The sequence below is a fragment of the Urocampus carinirostris genome, chromosome 13 (assembly GCF_059441175.1).
Source record: "Urocampus carinirostris isolate Australia breed hairy pipefish chromosome 13, RoL_Ucar_1.0, whole genome shotgun sequence".
NCBI lineage: Eukaryota > Metazoa > Chordata > Actinopteri > Syngnathiformes > Syngnathidae > Urocampus > Urocampus carinirostris.
The window spans coordinates 9,520,010-9,541,878 of record NC_142361.1 but is presented as its reverse complement, the minus strand read 5'-3'; the positions used below and the strand labels follow the sequence as shown (position 1 = coordinate 9,541,878).

General features: G+C 39.9%; 1 protein-coding gene across 1 annotated transcript in view; it reads left to right on the top strand.

Annotated features, from left to right (window-relative positions):
* The first annotated feature begins 7,761 nt into the window (after positions 1-7,761).
* Positions 7,762-21,869, top strand: part of LOC148353681 (cGMP-dependent protein kinase 1) — a 231,864-nt gene continuing 217,756 nt past the window's right edge. Inside the window, exon 1 of the mRNA XM_088351757.1 lies at positions 7,762-8,058. Coding sequence (XP_088207883.1) covers positions 7,802-8,058 — 257 coding nt within the window. The 5' untranslated portion in view covers positions 7,762-7,801. The remainder of the gene's footprint in view (positions 8,059-21,869) is intronic.

The window sequence follows — 21,869 nt, the reverse complement described above, 5'->3', positions numbered from 1 at the left end:
AACTGAATCAAGATTAAAATCGAAAAAGTTCTGCACCGATGGTCTCCTTTCATCTTCTTTTGGTTTGCTAATACGTCTTACCTAAAACTACTTCGGAACATACTGCCAAAATTAAACGTTTTGAAAAAAAGAAAAACAAAATCATACTTCATTCATGTACAATTAGAACACCCCTTTCAAAATTCGATGAATAAAGCACCTTCGTGGGTTGTCAGCGATCCAATTGTTACAAGTGTTCATGTTAGTTTAGCATGGATAGCTTTGCTACTTTGTTGTGTGTACAATATCCAAGACTATCTTCTATCTTAATAATCCACCTTCAAGATGACTTTTTTAAAGACCATCATTTAAGAAACGCCTTTGGGCACGTTAGCTAGACGCAAGGATTTAAATTTCCCTTTGCTAGCTGTTTCAACACTTCCCCAATTAAGCATTCAAAACGATTTACGGATTTGCGAAAAACCCTTCTCACACATGTGTCTTGGTGTTCACTTCTGCCTTTATAAAACTTGACTGAACTTGTTTTCTTTTTTTTACTGGTCTTTTTTGTAATATGTGACAAATCTTGCAATTATTTGGTTTGTGAAAATCATTATGGCATAAACAATTTTTCGGGAATGGCTATGAAAGACAATTCTTTTCGTTTGGACACAGTAACTTAATTTGTAATAAAACAAACTGACTGTACTAGAGACCAAATGTGTGTATTGTCTTTCCTTTTACACATATTATAAGCACTTTTCCTCACTAAATCTACCCTTCTTACAACTGGATACTTAAAAAAAATGCATTATTATTATTATTATACTACACAACTTCAAATTATTTATCAATAATGTCAACTAAATTGTAAAAGCTTGATTATAACAACCAAGAGAGAGACAATTTAGAGGTGCAGCAACTCATCTTTAATTGCCCCGTTTGTGCCTTTTCTATTCGAGCACAGCACAAAAAAAACATCAGCTGACAAATAAAAGGACACATTGTATTTGCACAATACAGACGTACAATACAACAATATCAGACATAAACATGTACCCAAAGGGAGTAGGACGGAGCAGAATCTTTTAACTACCCAACCCAATTGCTTTTTTTCTTCGAGGAAAGACATATTCAAAATTGAAACAGGAAAACAAAAGCTTATCCTATTAAAGGGAAATAGGAAAAAAAATACATTTCAGGCCCTTCAATTATACCGCTTGCGACTCCTATTGCATATAACACCTGAAGAAACTTTTAATATAATAATCCCATTTAGCATATTTGTCACAACCAACTAGTGAACAACTATCAAAGTAATTGCCAACCCTTTTTATAATCAATTGTTTTGATTCCATTTATATTACAATTTTGTCACGACCAGAAGGTAAGTAGGACCCAGATGCGTAACGTTAATCACAAGTTTATTGAGATATAGAGGAAAGGCAGCGGCCGTCATCCGGTGCTCGCTGGACGCGGGAAACAAGCTGCTCACAGAATCGGAACGTGTTCCGAATGCGGATATGGATCTTCTGGAGCTGGAGATCATAGTCTAGTAGACGGAAAAACAGTTCGTTAGCCGGGACGGGAGAGCAGAACGTGGTCGGGATCAAAAAACGAGTCGTTAGCTGGGACGGGAGATCAAAGCGGGGTCGGGGTCAAAAACGGGTCGTAGACGGAGACAAACGGAGAGATCAGCAACGGACGGGTGGAAAACGAGTGAAAAAGAGGGACCGACAGGAGTCGGAGTCAGAAATGCTTGTCTTGTGAAAACAGAGGTTTGCTGATGGACTGACAACAGGCGAGTGAAAGGACGGAGCTTAAGTAGGACGGGGAACCAATCAGGAAGCCAGCAGCGGCTGGCGCCAAACGAGCGGGCACAGGTGAAATTAATCAGTCATCGTGACAAATTTTGGCTTCTCAGCAGGAATATTTGACGTTGTTTGCTTCATCAATTATCCAGTAAAATAATCAACAAAGATCAATCCATCCATTTTCTGCACCGCTTATCCTCAGTCGGGTCGCGGGAGTGCGGGAGCCCATTCCAGCTCTATTCGGGGAGTGGGCAGGGGACACCCTGAACTGGTTGCCAGCCAGTCACATGGCACACAGAGACAGACAACCCCCTTCTCATTCACACCTAGGGACAATTTGAACCGGCCAATTAACCTGGACTGCGCGTTTTTGGAATGTGGGAGGAAACCGGAGTGCCCGGAGTAAACCCACGCAAGCACAGGGAGAACATGCAAACTCCACACGGGAGGATTCGATCCCAAGACCTCAGAACTGTGCTGCAGACACGCTAACCACTCGGCTGCCGTGCCGCCACCAACAAAAATAATTGTAGGTTAAAGCTGGATTGAGAAGTACAGTTTGTGATTTTGCATTTTTCAGTGGAAACCTTCAAGGGAAGCCTCAAGTACAAAGTGTCATGTGAAGAAAATGAGTTTGGCTTCTGTGACATCTAAAACATTTCACCATAGTGCACCGTGCACAAACAAGCCAGGGCAGCGACATTGCTAGCGCGGCTTATTTGCTTTAGAAACCTGCGAAACTGAAATGCTAGCGGAGTTGCTTAGAATGCGCAATAGCTAAAAAAGAAGTACCAATAATTACAGACTACAGAGTGCACCTGAGAACAAAACTCAATTTTGTCTTTATACAAGTTGCACGGGATTTTGAGTCACAGGCTTAAACAGCCTTAAAAATGAACTTATCTACGTTCATCTCTAACTTTTAAGTCCAGCACACACTTGGTGGGAAAATTGTCGTTGCCGCCTACGGCTGCACAACGCCAAGATGCCGCACCCCCGCACACCAGACGCTGTTTTTAGCGGCATCGTTTTTCGGTTCTGGTCCAAAGTTGTTCACATCGCGTGTTTTCGAATCATGTGACCATTCAAGATGCCCGTTACAAAGACGAGCACATATTTTCTACTGCGCCAAAAGGAAACAGAAATGATTATGCGTTGCGCAAAATGTGAGCCATACTGTGGAAAATAGTGCCAGATTGCAACACAAATGTGTCTTTTGTGTTGTCATTCATGTTTGCCGTCGTCACTAACCAAATTGCATTAGCTTGTTATTGTTCCTCGAGGGCCTTGCAACTGGCTGTCAACCAGTTGAGGGTGTCTCCTGCTCACTGCCCGAGAACAGATGGGATGGGCTCCAGCACTCTTGCGACCCTACTGAGGATAAGCGGTGCAGATAATCAATGGATGTTCCTTGAAGATTAAAAGAAACTTTAGCGACATCACATTGATACTGATGATACAGAAAGAAAACTGTAGCGTTTTGTCAGCTAACTTTCACAATTTAGATGTAGAAATTGAGGGCTTAATTTGTAAGTGAAAAAGTTAAGATATCGTAAATGAGTTCTGAATATTGAATAAAGTACTATCAAACCTTCTTTTTTGCTCCTGTTATGTATAATATTGAGAATACTGACAAAAATTCGGACTAATCTCTCTCGAAGGGTGTCATAAATGTTTCGTGACATCACAGCAGTGTTTTCATTTAGATCGTGTGCATTGTGGAAAAGAGCAGCTCGCCGTTTGTGGTGCATTTTTTACCCTTTCCCAAGCCACATTTATTTCGAGTCAACTCAACGTGCATAACCTCAATAAGGATGTTTACATTTGTTCTAAGATAAGTCAACATAGTATTTTAGACGACATATTGTCACATTGCTGGAGAGAAATATAAAGTTATTTATACTGTTAACATCTCCTACACTAGGCTGACATCAGCTAACGTTAGCTCTAGGCTGCGTTGTACATCACGTCTAACGGGAGTTCAGTGGCTTTTTCTGGGATAGTTTTTGTACTTTGGTCATCATACGTGATCTTTAGCTGTTTTTCAAAGGGTTCTAGTCATAGTCATGTTAACTTTTGGGGTTTATATTCTCTTCCCCTGTAGATGGTCCACATAATAGAACAGAACTGAATGGGAGCACTGGGATGGGCTCCAGCACCCCTGCGACCCTACTGAGGATAAGTGGTGCAGATAATGGATGGATGGATGGATGGATGGATGGATGGATGGATGGGAGCAGTAACCCAGTTCCCTATTGATTTAATCCCTTTAAATGACATCGAACTTGTTAGTGTATATCCACAGATATTTAGAAAAGCTTGGTATAGCAATAAACTCTTTAAGCAGAAAAAAATGTAGCTTCTAACACAGAAATTAAGCTAGGTATAGATGAATAAAAGCTAGTAGCAATAGCTAGTTGGATGAAGATAAACAATGCTGATCCTTTATCATGTTGTTTAAGATCGTGATGACAATAAGATGCGGTTTGTGACATTTACATTGTGACCCATACATTTCAGCTAAAAATTAAGCTTTTCAATTACCTTCTCAAGAATGAAATCATTAATAAAACCCTCCAAAGCATAGGTTCAGGTCCTTTTGTTGACTTGAAGTTGATATCTGATCTTTCTGGGCTTGAATAACATCAATTGCCTCCTGGGAAATGTCTTCTACTGTGACATATGTGCTCTTTACAGAACGTCGAATGTTTGCACGAGGGGCGGGGCTTAGTTATAGGTTAATTGGTGGGGACAAAACAATAAATAGCTCGATATTGTTGGGGACACGTACCCTTCGTCCGTCCCCAAACTACGCCGATGCTCTATGTACCCTGCTTGAACACAGCACACTGAGGCCTTAACAACGGCAAGAGAGGGGCCAAGTGGCAAACTCGAGCGCGAGACACGATGAATTACAGGAGGAAAATGTGTATTCTATTTTTACCCGTAATGAACTCCCACCCCTTCCCTCCATTTCCTGACACTCCATCATTACCCCCTCAAACAGATTTAGACAGCGAAGTGAAAAAAGAAGTGGAGGGCAGATATGACACTTTCCGGCTGAGGAAATTAATCAGCGGCAGTAAGACGAGCAAGTGACGGGGTTGGTAGCAATTCGGTGGGGGTGATTCTTAGTAAACGATATAATTACCGCCTATGCTAATCAGCCAGATAAGACAGCGAAAATCTGTTGGCTCGATAACGCAGCGCTCCCGTGGATGACTTGGAATTAGATGATGTCATTGACGCGTCAGATGGAAGTTAAGTGTCCCATAAAACCCTGATAGCTTGCATAGACTGTCAGTTTTTGCTAACCCAATATAATATTGTTTTATTTCTGGTGTTACCATATTTTCCCGACGATGAAGTGCCCCATTCTTAAAGGCGCAGTGTGAGATGCATTTCACATTTGTAGCAAAATAAATGTGTATATATATATATATATATATATATATATATATATATATATATATATATATATATATATATATATATATATATATATATATATATATATATATATATATATATACATTTATATTAATATATATACATATATATACATATATATACATATATACATTTTCCCCATAGAATTTTTTGAGACCCAGATGGATGGACAGTCTATGCAGTCTGGGACATGCCAGGGGGAGTGCCAAGAGCTGCGTACCCCACATTAGCATCCCATCCCGCCACCAGGCAAAAAACGACTAAAATATGGGGAAAACGTATAGGTAGACAGGATCGTTATTGCAAAGCTCAACCTATTATTGATGGGTATAACGGTTCTATTCAGAGAACGGGCTCTTTCGCTCAGCTCCCAAACGGGTTTACAGATTTTTCAAACTGCTTTAACCGATATAGTACTACTAATAATGTACTATGTATTAAATAAATGAATAAAAATGTATAAGACTATATTATACTAGCCTTTATTTATCACTCCACGGTGAATCTTTAACTAATCCAAACTTTTTTGTACGAAACAACTTTGAAGTCAAGCAACACAAAATCCCTGAAAAACAAATGACACAATAAAATAAAAATGAGAAATATGAACTATTCAGTGCTATAAAAAACTTTTGAAAAAAAAAAACTTTTGACTCCTTAACTTCGAACCAATGTTGACTGAAAATACACAGAACCTGAATACTGGTACTTGGGAACACAACGTGCTAAGCTTTGAGAGACGGATTCAGATTCCTCTGTCATTGATAGACAATGCACAATATTTGGGAGCCATTAATACAATTGAATTGAGTCCAAGTAAGGATCATATTCCTGCTTTAACCCCACTCATCCCATCTATTATCTGCACTGCTTATCCTCAGTAGGGTTGCGGGGGTGCTGGAGCTCATCCCAGCTATCTTCGGGCAGTGGGCAGGGGACAAGCTCAACAGGTTGCCAGCCGGTCGCAAGGCACAAAGAGACAACTCACTTATCCACAACTAGGGTTGATTTGGACCGGCCAAATAACCTTACATGCATGTTTTTGGAATGTGGGAGGAAAGGGAGTGCCTGGAGGAAACCCACGCAAGCACGGGAAGAACATGCAAACTCCACACAGGAAGGTTTGATCTCACAACCTAAGAACTGTGCCACACATGCACTAACAAATGCGCTGCTGTGCTGCCCTGCTTTAACTCATTTTTTTAAATTTCCTTTTTGTCCTCCGTATTGCCTTCTTTCTTGAACTGTTCCTGTGCTCAGTGTGCTGCTGCGGCAGTCAGCCGCCCCGAACCCCCCATCCTCTGCTCACCCAACAAACAAGCTCATATTAACCAATCACCCAAAAGTGAGTGAGAGGACCAAAAAGGCCTGCAGTTCCTTTGATGTTTTTCAAGGTTCTTTTGTAACCTCCCATATTAGCCGCCATCGCACTCTTGGAGTAATCTTAGTTGGATGACTGTGGATAATGGCTCTGACAGTGGTTCGCTGGGGCCCTACAGCCTTGGTAATAGCTTTCTGACCTTTTCTGGCCCAATAGATTTAAATCACTTTTTTTCGAATATCTACTGGAATTTATTTGTGGCATGTACATTTGTATGGTTGAGATTTTGTAGCCTAGTTTGCGTCTTCTAATTCTTATTATGTCATTGTTCCACTTCTCAAAATCTTTTAAAAAGTCTGATACTCCTCAAAAAAGGTAAAATAATTCTTTACTTTTCCTTGTCAAACAGATTCAATTGAAGTGAATTTTTTGATTCAACACGTGCCGGCAATCCCATTTTGTTGTCTGCGAAAACTGTGATTAGTCAAAATTAATTTCTAACTTAACAAATGGGTGTGTTGTTCAATTACACTCACATACGGCCAGATTATAGGTTTTGACTTGTTTGTGCCTTATTAATTGGAATCAACATTTCAAAACTGCATTTTGTATTTCAATAGGTTATCTCTGTGTGATATTAAAACTGGTTTGATGATCTGAAACCTTTATGTGTGATACAAATGCAAGTAACACAGAAATCAGGAAGAGGGAAGATACTTTTTCACGTCACTGTATAAAAATATGCTCTTTTTTCCAATGAAATGGTGAGATGTCAGTGGCACCTCACTTCAGATGTTACTGTTTAGTAACAGGATAGAGTTCTGCCCCTGCCACGCGTGCGAAATCCGACTTGTAAAAGCAGTGCATTGAAGTGCAATATGTTATCATCGTGTGCCGTTTAGGGATGCGCAAATATTTGTTTACGGTCTTTTTTTGGTGGGGGGAGCGAAAGAGGGAGGGGGGAGAGTGTTCGAGTGCGCCGCTGCGACTCTGCAAAAAGCGGCGGTCATTGGTTTTCTCAATGAGATTTCACCTCCCTCCCTGCACTCCTTCTCCTCCCTTCCCAAGCAAAAGAGGAGAAGCCCAGAAAGGCTGCAAGGGGCTTCGGTGCGCTCACGTCGCTCCATCCGGCCACTTCACGCCACGCGTTGCTCGGGGGGGTGGAGTGTGGAGGGTGGCACGGGATCGAAGGGATCTCTGACTTTTTCTTCCCGTCAACTTGCATCAGCGAGCAAGCATGAGCGACCTGGACGAGGACTTCGCTAAGATCTTGCTTCTGAAGGAGGAGAGGATCCGCGAACTGGAGCGGCGTCTTGTGGAGCGCGAGGACGAGGTGCAGGAGCTTAAGCGGAAGCTACACAAGTGCCAGTCGGTGCTGCCCAGTGCTCAACTTCTGGGCCCGAGGACCAGGCGGGCGCAGGGCATCTCCGCAGAGCCGCAGACGTACCAGGACGTGTCCAGGCACACCTTCCGGAAATACGCTAAAACAGACTGGTAAGAAGTGATTTGGCTTACGCGAACGAAAGGGCTAAATGAGCTGGCTCTTGGAAGTGAATGATGAGAGCTCCCCATCGTGTTTTGTGACAATGCATGTCAGTGTAGATTTTCTGGACGTGAACTCAAAAGTCTGATAACTTAGCCATTTCTGATTATGTTTGACCTTCAATCGCCCAAAATGTTTGCTGGCATCAGTCCTATCCACACACACACGTATCGTTTTTTCATTTATTTATGCCGGGGAAAATTTCAGCTTCCAAGTGTTTACTTTCCAATGCTGTTTCTTTGATTAAAACAAACAAAAACAAAAAACCCGGTAACACGTACTGTACATTATATGTGCCTGTATGCCAACAAAGTTAAGGAGCACGTTCCCTTCAAAACACTGCTTCTCTGTCTTTCTCTCAGTTGCTCAATCTTTCTTTCTTGCCGCCTTGTTTTATTTCTCTTGCTGTCTTCCTTTCTTTCTCTCCCCCTCTCTCTTTATCTCCATCCACTCTGTCTCTCGCTTTCTCTCTATTTCGATCACTCTCTCTTTTTATATTTCTATTTTGCTCTTTTTCCCTCTCTCCAATTTGCTTTCTTTCTCTCCCTCTCTATCACTCTCTTAACCTCTTATTCTTTCTCTTTGTCACTCTCCCTCTCTTTCTCTATCTTTTTTTGCTCCCCCTCACTTTGTCTCTCTCTCTCTTTCTCCCTTCTCTCTCATTCTCCCTCCCTTTCTCTTCCTCTATTTTGCTCTCTGTCTCTCCCTATCCGTCTCTCTTTTAACTTCTTATTCTTTGTCTTTATCTCTCTCTCTCTCTTATCCTATTATTATTTTACTGTCTCTCTCTTGACCTCTTATTATTTCTATCAATCTCTTTCTGTCATTCTCTCTCTCTCTCTGCCTGTTTTTCTTTCTTTGCCTCTATTCCACTCTCTTTCTCACTCTTGTTCTGTTTCCTTCTCCTTTCTTTCTTTTGCTCTGCCTTTGCTCTCTCCCTCCTTTCTCGCTTTCTGATTCTTTCCCTCTCAATCTCTTTCTCTCGTGCTTCCTTTGCTCTTTCTCTCCTCTCATTTGTAACCACTCTACAAGTGATGTTCTCTCTGTATTGTTTGCTTAGTATAAAATATTTCAAAACAATATAAGCGTTTGTATTTTAGTAGCATGATACATTTTCAAAATCAATTAATTTGGTAAATAATGTTTCATTAGTATTGGAAATATATAATTAAAAAAACAAACAAACGAAAAAAAACAACAACTTGGTTTTAGTGAGCCAAGTCGGTTCTCTAAAAGGAGACGGAATTCCTATCACTAGTAGTAAGAGACAAGCGTTGACTCGCCAGCTTCAACTTTCTCATGAATGGGTTCTGGGATAGTGGGGAGGATGGAGGATGACGCAGCCTCCTGTAGAAGAACCTCTAATTGATCAGATCCATCACGCAAGCTCCCCTGGGCGTGCGTCCGGAGGAAGTGTGATGCATTATTGGCTTTTAGGAGCCCAAGTGCATGTCTGAGGATATTTAATACTCCATTAGAAGAAAACACGGTGCACCGGGGCTGGACTGGACCATATGCTTCCTGTCCTACTAGGAATGCCGTTTCAGCATTTAGTCAACGTCCAGTCTGAGGTCCGTGTGCTACACACGGCGGGTCCATCAACTAGTAAGAACAGTTGTAAACTGCAGGGACAGACTTTTTTTAAGATGTGGCTTCAATTTTTAATCATTTATTGATCATTGTGCGAATTTTACAGAAGACGCACGTACTAGAGCACTCTTTGGCTTGACTACGCTACGACAAACACGACTTACTTTTCTCTAGTTTGTCCACTGTTAACTTATGCATGAAATCGCGGACGTAGTTTTGGCATGGATGGAGGGGACGTAAATGAATGCATAGCCTTTATTGTCATTATACGAGTATAACGGAATTGTAGAGCTTCTCCTTTCAGTGCAAGTAAAACAAATTTTAAAAAGTATACATTTGCAAAATGATAAATAAGTTAAAAAAATATATATATTAAGGATATAATAAATATGTGCATATTCTCATTGTCAGTTGTATAGAAAATTATGATAATGAATGCTGTAGTTGAGAGTTCAGAGTGGTAAATGGGTTTTAGGAATAAGTTGTTCCTCATTCTTTTTGTTTTTGCTTTGATGCACCTTTGGTGCCTTCCACCGGGCAGCAGGTTAAAGAGCTGGCAATTGGATGTAACCTGCCCCTGCTGTTTTGTGCTCTGCTAAACACCAAGTAGAGTAGATGTCCATCAGAAAGGGGAGAGGGCAGGAACGTGTCCCCAACTATATCAAAATATAATTGTTTTATATCAATGGTATCCAAACCTTTGCAGGATGGTGCCCCCTTGGCTCCCCAGTGTATTACTAGCGCCCCTTAACCCCTATGCCCCATCTTCTTCGTCAAAACCAAAATAGGTCCAAACAAGTGATGTACAGCACCGCCTTTCTTCGTTGCAAGCTTCTCATTTGTTGAGAAGGAAACGAACGCGATGACGCGCGATGAGCTCACACGGTGGGTGTGGCGTAACGTGGTGCTTGCAAACTTTGAAATCACGTTTTTTGGCTTGTGCTATTATAAAAACTTCCCTCTGATTGTTCGGCGCTTTTAAAACTCGAACAGTAACAATTGTGGTTGGCTAAAACTCCATCACACGCTACAAAACCTTGAAGAAACCGCATTTTTTTGCGGTTTCGCAACCGCACTACGTTCAAACTTCTGACTTTGACCTCGGACTGCCGCCCCCTCCCGTCCCCCCAGATCTTTCCACAGCGCCAAGGGGGACAGTACTGCCCACTTTGGGAACCGCTGCTTTATATCCACAAATATTATGTGATTAATTGAAAAATGCGCTTTGTCCCTACCAATGTCAAAATCTAGCCTTCTGTGTTACATGAAATGCCATTTGAGAGTTTCTAAGATGTCCACTTCTGTGTTTTGGTGCACTGTTTTACTCATTTGTCAGACAGAGTTACTAGTAACATTTTACCTCTACTAGTCACTTTTTGCTCATTAGTATGATTAGTAGACATAACACTACTACTAGGAGGCTTTTTAATCACTTGTTCAACACGACTGACCCGAAAACAACTATCTACTCTTCCGGTCGCAGGCACGATTAAGTGAAACTTTTTGCCTTTTAGCATTACTACACAAAGTGCTTGAGTTTTACAGTGTTAAATTCCATTTTAAACTGGAGCTATCACTTTTTTTACTCACTCGTTAAACGACTAGTCAACCAACGAACTGCTTCAATAATGACATGTACACTACTACCAGCAGGCCCACTATCAAGGCTACATAAAACCTCTTAGCGTTTAATCTATAGTATACAGTTTAAGGTCCATGTACTAAGTCTACTATTCTTCTTTTAAACTTGTAAAACAGTACTAGTAAAACTGACTTACTGCCTTGCAAATACGTTTTATGAGTACAATTAATGTCAACTTTGGGCCACAAGTATGACTACACAAATCCCCCTATAGCTTGTAATTAGTGATACCGATCTTGAAATTAGTGTATTAGTACCAATGTACTGTTTTTCCCGCTTGTATGCCAGTACTACAAGAGCAACTACTGGTGAAGTCTTCATTTCTACTAGCAGTGTTGTTAAAAAAAAAAAAAAAAAAAGACAACAATTCATTTTTGGACCACAAGAATGACAACACAAAAACCCCTATAGCGTTTAAGCTCTAATGTCCAGTTTACGATCGACTGTATGTACTGGGACTAGTCCTTTTACTATCTTTTATTTACCATTAAAACAATACTAGTAGAACCAACTTACTGCCTTAAAATGTAGAGTTCTATAACTACAATTAATGTCCCCTTTTGGGCCTTAAGTATGACTACATAAAACCCCCTACAGCGTTTAATCAATGATTCTGTTCTTAAAGTCAGTGTAGTAGTACCAGTATACTGTTTTACGGGCTTGTATGCCCGAATTACAAGTATAACCACTGATGAAATCTTTTCTTCCACTAGGAGTTTTTTTTTTCATTTTAATGAAGGAACAACAATTAATTTGTGGGCCACATGTATGACTGTACAAACCCCCCAAAAGCGTTTAATCAATAATACCGATGTTGAAGTTAGTGTAGTAGTACCAGTGTACTATTTTACCCACTTGTATGCCAGTACTACAAGAGCAACAACTAGTAAAATCATAAACTCTACCAGTAGTGTTATTTTTAAAAATTATTAATCTACAAAAGTTCTTCCGTATTAAATCAATAATCTTCATTTTAAAGTCATAGTACTAATCTATTATCTGGTCGCAGTTGTAATTTTTTTTTTGCAGTGGCAGTGGACTATTACTTATGTGTCTGCAATTTTAAATAACAGTGGACAATTTAGCTTTGTAGCATTAACATGAATAGCCGGCTATAGCTAACTAAAGTTCTAAGCCTTAGTTCAATTTAACCTTTCTGAGAAAGACAATTCCTGGCACTGGTAACACAGCAGTGCCCTATTTTATTGCCTATATTATGTATAACAGTTTTTTTTTTCTCAAATGTATAGTATAACCTCAGCGGTGATTAGACAAATTCAACTTCTGTACACGTTCCAGTTTGTATTTTTGTAATTTGTCCCAATCATTTTATCCAGAATGTTATTTGGGTTGGGTCAATGTAGTAAAGTAATTTACTGTTATTTATGTAAAATCGAAAGTTAATAGGTCAAAAGTGCCATTAACTGTGAAAAGATGTATGTTATTATGAAGCCATGGTTGTTGTTCTGGTGTGCAAAATGTTTGTAATGGTGGAAGGCAAAAATAGGGAAACAGAAACAAAAGCTTTCACAAGACAGTTGTACTAGTGTGCTGAATTATCTCAGTACATTCCAACCATGGCATTCTATAGCAGCCAGACCCCCCGCCCTCCTTTCATGTCGATTTACGGCTTGTTTGCCCCCCTCCGCCACTATGGGGGGCTTGGCTAGTCACTTATCGCCCGCTAAGCATCAGAAACGGGCTTTAAATAGACCCAGCCCAGCATTTGCAGTCCATTAAGTTTGGACAAATCATTTGGTAAACCCTGCACAGGGATTCCCTATTGAGTCAAGGCACATATTTTAAGTTCGGAAAAGAACATTTCTGGACAAGCTGATAAAGTTGCCACTGAAAGTGTTGTCACAGTTACATAATGTACATAGTACAGTATAGTGGAAGAACCTTTCATTGTTTTGCTTGTGATTCAGAATATGTATTTTATTTTCCTTCGTTGTGAATTTATCATTGTAGGTTTTGGTTAGGTACTGTAATTTCAATGTGAGATCATTGTTTATGGTTTTCTTTAGATGTTGAAAGCGTTGATTTTAGTTCAATTTTCACTTATGTGTGACACAATACACAGGCATTCAGTATTGTACATGTCTGTGCTTTTTTTCTTCACAAATCCTGGCCATCCCAAATGTGCTGTATTTATCGTAAGCTATTTTGTAGTTTCTAAATTTTGTTTCTTTTACCGGTTATTTATATCTCAAGGTGTCATTTATGCTTTTTAATGAATTATATTGGAAAAATATATAATTATTTATCAAAATATACATGTTAAGATTGCTAAGTGTGTAAGATATTATACTGGCAAATATTATTTGGATTAATAATGTTGTAATAATAAAGTTGTAGATGCTTCATTTGCAGAATTCTTATGTCTTAAAGTGCCATTATGTCTTAATTATTTATAATAGGAAACATGTATTACATTGTTTGAAATTATATATACAAATAATTTATGTTGGTGTAAAATTTTTCGAAGACAATTATGGAAGTATTTTTGGAAAATTATATGAAATTGTAATTGACTATTAAAGGATAATCTTGGTAGAATTGATTTCACGCTAACGTTACTTCAAAACCTAAACGTCTCTTAGTTTAAAGGAGGAGTCTCAAACTTAATTTACCTGGGTGTTGCAGCAGCTTGGGTCTATGTGAAGTTGGAACGAATCTGGTTTTCAACAAAAACTTTAGATTAAAACAATCCACTGTTTTCAAATATCATGTTTTGAATTCCCAACACAAAATGAGATCTAAGGATTAAAAAAAACATTAAGATTGCATGTGAAAATGAGTTAACCAACCAGTCATATATTCATCCATAATCAGCCTGGGCTGCTCTTTAAGGGACAATGCATTTATTTATTGCCTCCCAGTGGTAAAAAATGTAATTCATTAAAAAAAACAATATTGATTTAAATAATTAGCAAAAACACATGACCTATCATATACATTAGATGTGCCTTGTTTTAGATACTAGAAGAAAATTTCTATTTATCTTACATAGCATGAGCCTCAACTCAAGGGAGATGACATAATTGCCTGCCTTCTTGCTGCGAAAAAATAGACAAAAAATAGAGCTGTATGGGCTGTAATTTTTATTTTTAATGGTGATTTTAAGCGCTCGTTTTTGGTTGAACTACAGAATACTACAAGATTTATTAGTCAAAAAATACACACTGTGCCATTAACGTTCTTATTAGGGCGGGGGCCTCTAACAATCATCCTGAGGGCCGCAAATGGCCCCAGGGCGGGAGTTTGAGACGGCTGGTTAAGGCTAATGCACAATGCAAAATTCTAAACCCTTCAACAACACCTATGAGGACATAAATCTTAGCAACACATTCCGATAATCTTTATCGGCTGTCTGATACTGCCTCTTGTGGCCAAGGTGCATATAGTAATGAAAAGCAAAATGCCTGTTAAAACACCTACTGTTTGATTCCAAACTCTCATTTTCAATTTATTACTGTTGTTTTTTTTTCTTCAAAGTATGACTTTTTTGTCTGATTAAGCTAGAATTAGAATTTAATGGTAAATGGTAAATGGTCTGCATTTATATAGCGCTTTTCAAGTCAATTAAAATGGTCTTTATTTTCATATAGAACAACGTAATGAGCGATGTTTACAATGAGATGAGACAAGGCACGCCAAGGTCAGACACAACATAATGAAAAAAACGTTAGGATAAACTGCCCAAAAATATTTACAAGGTTATGCTTAGCGACTGGCCTAAGTTTTAACTGCATGCAGCAGGCATTCATAATATTGCGACATTGGCAAGCTCAACAGTGCAAATAGAGTGCCTCTAACTAGCTTATTGGAAAGGCTGCAACACATCACATGCAGATATTTCAAAGGAGACAAAAGGACGCGCGGGGCAAGTCCTCATTTGCAAACTTTAATTGACACTCTGACTGCAAGAGGCAGCAGCAAAGCTCCCTGGAGGCTTCTGGAAAGCACACGGACCTGCTCCTGCTCAAGCAGGACAAAATGTCTCACAAGCCTCTGAAAACGTGCATCTCGACCAGTGTTCAGCATATTACTAGAAAAAAAGTAATCAGTTACAGTTACTATTGCTTAATCTAAAAAGGAACTGCATTAACACCCAGAATATCGATACCCGAAAGTAGCGTGTCACTCTGAAAGTAACTATTTGTTTAGAAATGACTGTAAAACTGATTAAAATAACCACCTAGTAGATTTAAACCTGTGTAAGTGGTGAAGCATTCCTATTTATTGTTTTTTTTTGCAATCTAGAGAGCTTGCAAACTAACAGTTGAGACACTCCATATCCAGTTTGTCTTGTGTTTTTAAACCACTTGAATATCTTACGTTTAGAGGGTGATGGACAGATGTGGGGGAGGCAGGAACTTCAGGCAGGGTGCTCAAAACAAGAGATTGCATTTAATTACAAAACTAGGACCAAAGTAACAACTGAACAAGGAGGGACACAACAAATGGCATGTCCAAACAAAATAAAATCCGACCAAGTCCAAACAGGAAATGAAAACAAAAACTGGAACTAAAAAATACATGGAGCAAAGAGACAAAGAAAACCAAAGACAAACACAAACAAACCTGGCGTGGTGGTGGAAGTGAAAATGACAAGGATGATAATGGCAGAAACACTGAAAAATTGCAATCTCCCGATAAAAGTGTGCAGTTCAAAATGTTTCCTTTTAATGCTTTCCCGATAATTCGGCACAGGTGTATAGTGGTTGGACACACCTGTGCTTAGTTCAAACCCCAGTTGGGGCCCTCCGGTCGTAGAATGTGCGTCAGGGTGAAACAAAATATCACCATCTTGATTTCTGAGTGATGTCTAAGAGGTTTTCCTTTTACTCCAGGCAAAAAAAAAATTAACACAAAACACAATTTAACACAAAAAAGCCCAAAATTCAGCACTCTTTCACCGCACAGTCTGTGCTCACGTTTGCCCCATTGATACCGTTGCACCTGCATAAGCCACACTCCCTCTCCAAGCACTGCCTACTATTTGCTACTGGTGACACACAACAGAATATATACACTGAGCCACTGATTTTGGTATTTGTGTAATAGTTGGAAATACGGCTTAGCTGCAAGTATATATGGCAGAAAAAATATCAGCCTATCAGTAGGTAGAAATCATGTGCTCTCATCCTCGAGACAGAGGAGGGTTGGATATGACTATATGAGTGAAGAAGTAACTTCCAGATTAGAGTAAATGTTCTGATTCACGATCAGCTATTAAAAGGGTAGCGGAGTTATGCATAATGTTGTAACGACAGTTGAGTTACAATGTTATCAGGTAATTGCGTTATGGGTAAGCGTTCCTTTGTAACACTTGACTGCCAACACTGATAATGACAAAGGGATTAGATCTGACGATTCCTTTTTTGCATTTTCTCAATGCGTACGCCTTTTTCATTCACATCTGACGTAATGTGTTGCACTCTTTTTTGTATTACACCCTCGGAGCGTCGGAGTCAGGCCATGGCACCAGCCATCATCGGATGACCGCACACTGGAGCCACGGATCCGCTTTCTATTGATCTGCATAGGAAAAGGGCTGAGCTCGAATGGTTGGGGAGGTGAAATTCAAAGCCCAGAGGTGCTTTGAAGGACAGGGAGGGTTTTTTCATCTTGGCAGGATGTTTGTGTGTGTGTATGTGCGTGTGAGATCTGAGTAAGGGCACTAGTGTCACCGCTTAAGTCAAAGAGTACCCGTCGAGTCCAACCGTGCACTGCATCCAGAAGTCAAGCTCCATTCCTTGTTTTACTGATGGTGCAGTGGTTCACATGGGGAGTACATTTTTCCTGTGTTATACATAGTTGAAATCATTGCTCATCGGTCACTGCTAGCTTTTAACTCATTCAGTGCCATGTAAATACGTTTTTAAAAGCATTGTCCTTGAATGCCAAAAAGAAAAAAAAGTGTTTCCTAAACTATAAGTTTTAACTGATTAGTAAGTATCATGCCCCTGAAAACTATTTCAGTATAATAAATTACCACTACATGACATGAGTGGCTTTGATCAGATCTTTGTCAAACACTTTGTGCCTTGCTTTGTTTCCTGTGTGCACCTATGACACTGTATGGTAGTGTATCGGTGGCCCATAAGCCGTGTACACACACTGTGTTGTGAAAAACGAAGATATAGGTACCGACAGTTTAACGATTCAAAGCTTTATTCCCTTTAAAAAGACGACAGTGTTCCTTCGTCATTGATGGAGCAGGAGGGAAGATGTTCCATGCACGCCGAGATCGCGATAACAACCCCAATCATGGTAACATGTCACCAGAAACGTCGGAGGCTGAAGAGCTCTTTCAAAGTTCATGCATAGTTATGAATAAAATGTTATTTTGCAACCAAGGTTCCCTTGTGTTTATGGAAAGCATTGTTCAGATATTGGAGGTATCACAATCCAACTGATAGAACACACTTAGCACGTCAGTGTTTCTGGCCAGTGAAAAAAGTGTGATAATGAGATAAAATCTAATGCCTTTTCATTTATCATGCGTACCATTATTGGCCTAATGGTAAAGGGTCAGCGCCCTCACAAAGTTTTGCGATTTTTGCGATACTTGTCGACTGATTAATCATTGCACGTTTACAGTCCAACGATTGTACACAAAAAAAACGCGGTAGCGCTTACTTTAGTCTCAAATATATGTGCCTTATAGTCCAGTGCACCTTATGTATGAAATATATATGAGAGAAGACCAATTGAAATCGGTTTGGCTTTATATTGCGGAAAATATAGTAATGAAATTATCAAACAACAAAATTGGACCTTTTATAATATCAATTTCCTGAATCATTTCAACTGAATTGAAGAGTTCATAAAAGACTTTTATCACCCTGCCTCTTTGACCTGTTCCACGTTAGGCGCTTACTGTTCATGGTTCACGAATCTCTTAACTGCATGGGTCATCAGGGCACCAATGAGCACACAACTCTGGACAGGTTTTTCCACTGTTGGCAGTTCCTGGCCTGTTTTGAGTCGTGGTGAAGTTGTCCATTGCTTAATGTTGTCAGCCGAGTTCTTTTTCGGACTTCCTCTCCTTTTGCCTCCTTGGATTGTGCCCTGGATAATAATCTTGGCCAGACCTGATGATCTTGTAGTATGACCATAACACTGAAGTTTCCGTCTGTGCACAGTTGACAACAGTTCTTTGTAGGGTCCAGTGTGCCCTCTAATGGTGTTCCATCCCATATTAGCTTGATGCTTTGTCCAGGCGATTGATCAGATGCCCGTTCTTGTTCATCATGTGCCAGTCCAGCAATTTTATCAGCAAAACGGAGGTTAGTGATGTTGTGTCCCCAATATTGACTGTCGCTTCATGTTATTCCAGAGGTGGTCAACACAGTCCTCAAGAGCTGCATGTCCTGCATATTTTGAAGGTTTGTCTTCCCCAAATCAGGTGAGGCAAATTTAAAGCTTGTTAGCAAGCTGTGTGGGAGCTCGACAATGACCCAGGTGATTGGACTCACCTGTAATTGAGGAGAGAAACTCAAAAAACATGCAGGAGATGCGGCTCTTGAGGACCGAGTAGGGAACCCCTGCAGCTTAGGACATGATCCTCTCCAGGAAGATGTTTCACAAAATTGGAGAGAAAGCAACTGTGGTTTGAAACCGCACTGTTGGCATTTGCATACAGTTGTTTAATGGACTGAACTAGTTTCTGGCACATGTTGTACTTCTGCATGGTGGCCCATAAAGTGGTTAGCAATAGTCTGTCGAATGCCTTTTTGAAATCAACAAAAACATTATGGAGGTTTCTCTGGTGCTGTTGAAACTTTTCACATCGCATGCACGGATTAAAAATCTGCTCTGTGGTGCTTCTTACCTCCCTGAAACCTACCTGTTCTTAAGCTAGGATGTTTTCAGCTTGTGGTTTCAGTCTGTTCAGTAGGAACTTTAGCATAACTTTACTTGCAAGGCTGATGAGATGAATGGTTCTGTAGTTGGAGCATAGTTGAAGGTTACCTTTCTTTAGTAGCATAAATTCTACCAATTTTGTCCATATAGATGGCCACTGTCCTGTTTGCCAGATCTTTCTTTACATCTTTGTCAAGATGTCTATAGGTTGCTCACCACCATTGTGTATGAGTTCTGATGGGTTGTTGGTGACTCTTGAAGACTTTCTGTACTTCAGTGAGTTAATTGCTGCCTGTTCTTCTTCTCTGAGGATAGGGAAATCGTCACTTTCCCCTGTGCCTGAATTCTCAAGGTCATGGTAGCATCCCTTGGATTCCCAAAGAGAGTCTCGACTGATGCTTAAGGTGTTCTTCATTTTATTTGCAGCAGAATCAAGTTAACCATAGCACCGTGAACACTGTGTGTCAGGGTATCTATCTATCTACCCTGGTCATATCCCTCGAGAGGGGTGACCGACAGCAAGGTATACAAACATAAAAACAAGTCACTATACGGTCTTCACAGTACAAACATGACTTTGCATCAATATTAAAATAAGCGTTCAGTCATCAAAGTATTACATATATGATGATACAAACTCACAATGTTACAAAGATACAATATTTCAAATAGACAAAATAACCAATCAAACATACCTCACTGCGCTCACCAAGGATGCTCGAATGTTCATGATGTTTTCTTCTGTTTAAATAGGCGTTACAGCCCCTTTTGTGCAAATTATGTAGAAGTTTAAGCTGGAGCCTGGAGAAGACACCTTTGTGGCTCAGGCTCAAACAAAGCAGCTTCCTAATTACCAGCACATGTGGGTTCACCTTTACCTGCTATGGCGTCACTTAAGGATAAAATTAATTCAATACTATACCCATCCAAGTCCATACACACAATATCACTCACAACTTCACAAGGCAAGTATTTTAAGCACACATAAAATAGAAGCATTATTTGATCAATTTAAATTTGATTTTTTCAAGACATAATAACAAGGCGGCCGGCATGGCGGATGGGTGTTGAGCGCGCAGCCCCTTGGTGCAGAAGTTCAGGGTTCAAGTCCAGTTACCGCAGCCTCCCAGTGTGGAGTCTGCATATTCTCCCCGTGCTTGCGTGGGTTTCCTCCGGGTACTCCGGTTTCCTCCCACATTCGCAAAAACATCCATTGCAGGTTAATTGACCAGTCTCAATTGTCCCTACGTATGAATGAGCAAGTGAGTTATCTGTCTCTGTCTGCCCTGTGACTGGCTGGCAACCAGTTCAGGGTATCACCTGCCCACTGCCTGAAGATGACAGCGGTGGGCTCCAGCACCCCTGCAACCCTACTGAGGAAAAGCGGTGCAGATGATTGATGGATTGATAATAGCAAGACAAATTGAAATAGTTTACCTCAAACAAAACAAACACATACAAGGACTAATGTAGTCCTTTATGTGACTTAAAAATGAAGCATACCACTTGAAATTGCGGGATACTGTAAAATGTACATTTAATATTAATACTTAATTATGTGAAAAAATAGTAGTCATTGTTTTGTTACTCAAACATAGTACAGATAGCAAGTACCAACCTCAGCGCCTCTTAAATGTTCTTCATTTCTTTGCGAGAATAACAATGTGAGCCGGTGTTTTTGCAAAAAGTTGCGTTGAAGAAAGTTTCCCCACTTGTTTTGCAAATAAATTCATACCCAAGGACCTTGTTGGAAATAGTGCATTCCAATTGCTTTTGTGCAAATGAGCTGCTTTTTCCCCTTCTCATTTTGCCAGAATACAAATCCCTCCTGGGTTTCAAATCTTTTGTGTTTGCTCACACAACCTACTTCCCAAATTGTCATCCAAAGCTATCACGTGGTGTTTGCGTGACAGGAGCAAGGAGAATTGCCATCTCTTGTTTTTGCTGGCATGAGCCCTTTTTATTTTAATCCTTTAATCCAACACTAGATGGCAGCTGTACTCTTCATTTAGCCCCGTTTTAATAGGAGCTCCTGTCTCTGGACATGTTACAGCCTGCTTTATTTTTTAGTAAAAGGGAAAAAAAATAAATCCTGTGTCTGGCCAGCATTTTGCCTCCCCCACCACCACCAACGTAATTGCGATTTTATTCTCGAACACGCTAAATCTCCATCTCGTCTGATTGGTCTTGACAGTTTATTCCTCGGCTGAATTTGCAGGGTAGATGACTGTGGAGATGCACACATGAGGCTCAAGATGAGGCCAGAGGATTTTTACTGCTTTTTCCGAAGATGTCTGCTTGTTTTTTTTGCTCTTAGAAAAAGGCAAGCCTGCAAAATTCAATATCAATGCTTTTTAGGTATTTGTTTTTTCAAATTATCCATCGTTTTAAAAACGTTTGATTCTAAATGTTACAGTTACCATATTTGAGGTTGCCAATTAATTGGCTACAAGTAATTCAAAGGGCAATTAGTTTTAAAATGTAACTATAAAAGTCTACTCACTCCTCAAATACCAGGTTCCTTTAAAAATAAATTGATTAAGTTAAGCAAAGTAAAATCTTCAATAAAACTAATCTGACAGCAGTTACAATAATAATTCACTTACTCATTTCTTGTTTGGGTTTGGGAAATTATGGTACGGTCTGTTGTGACCA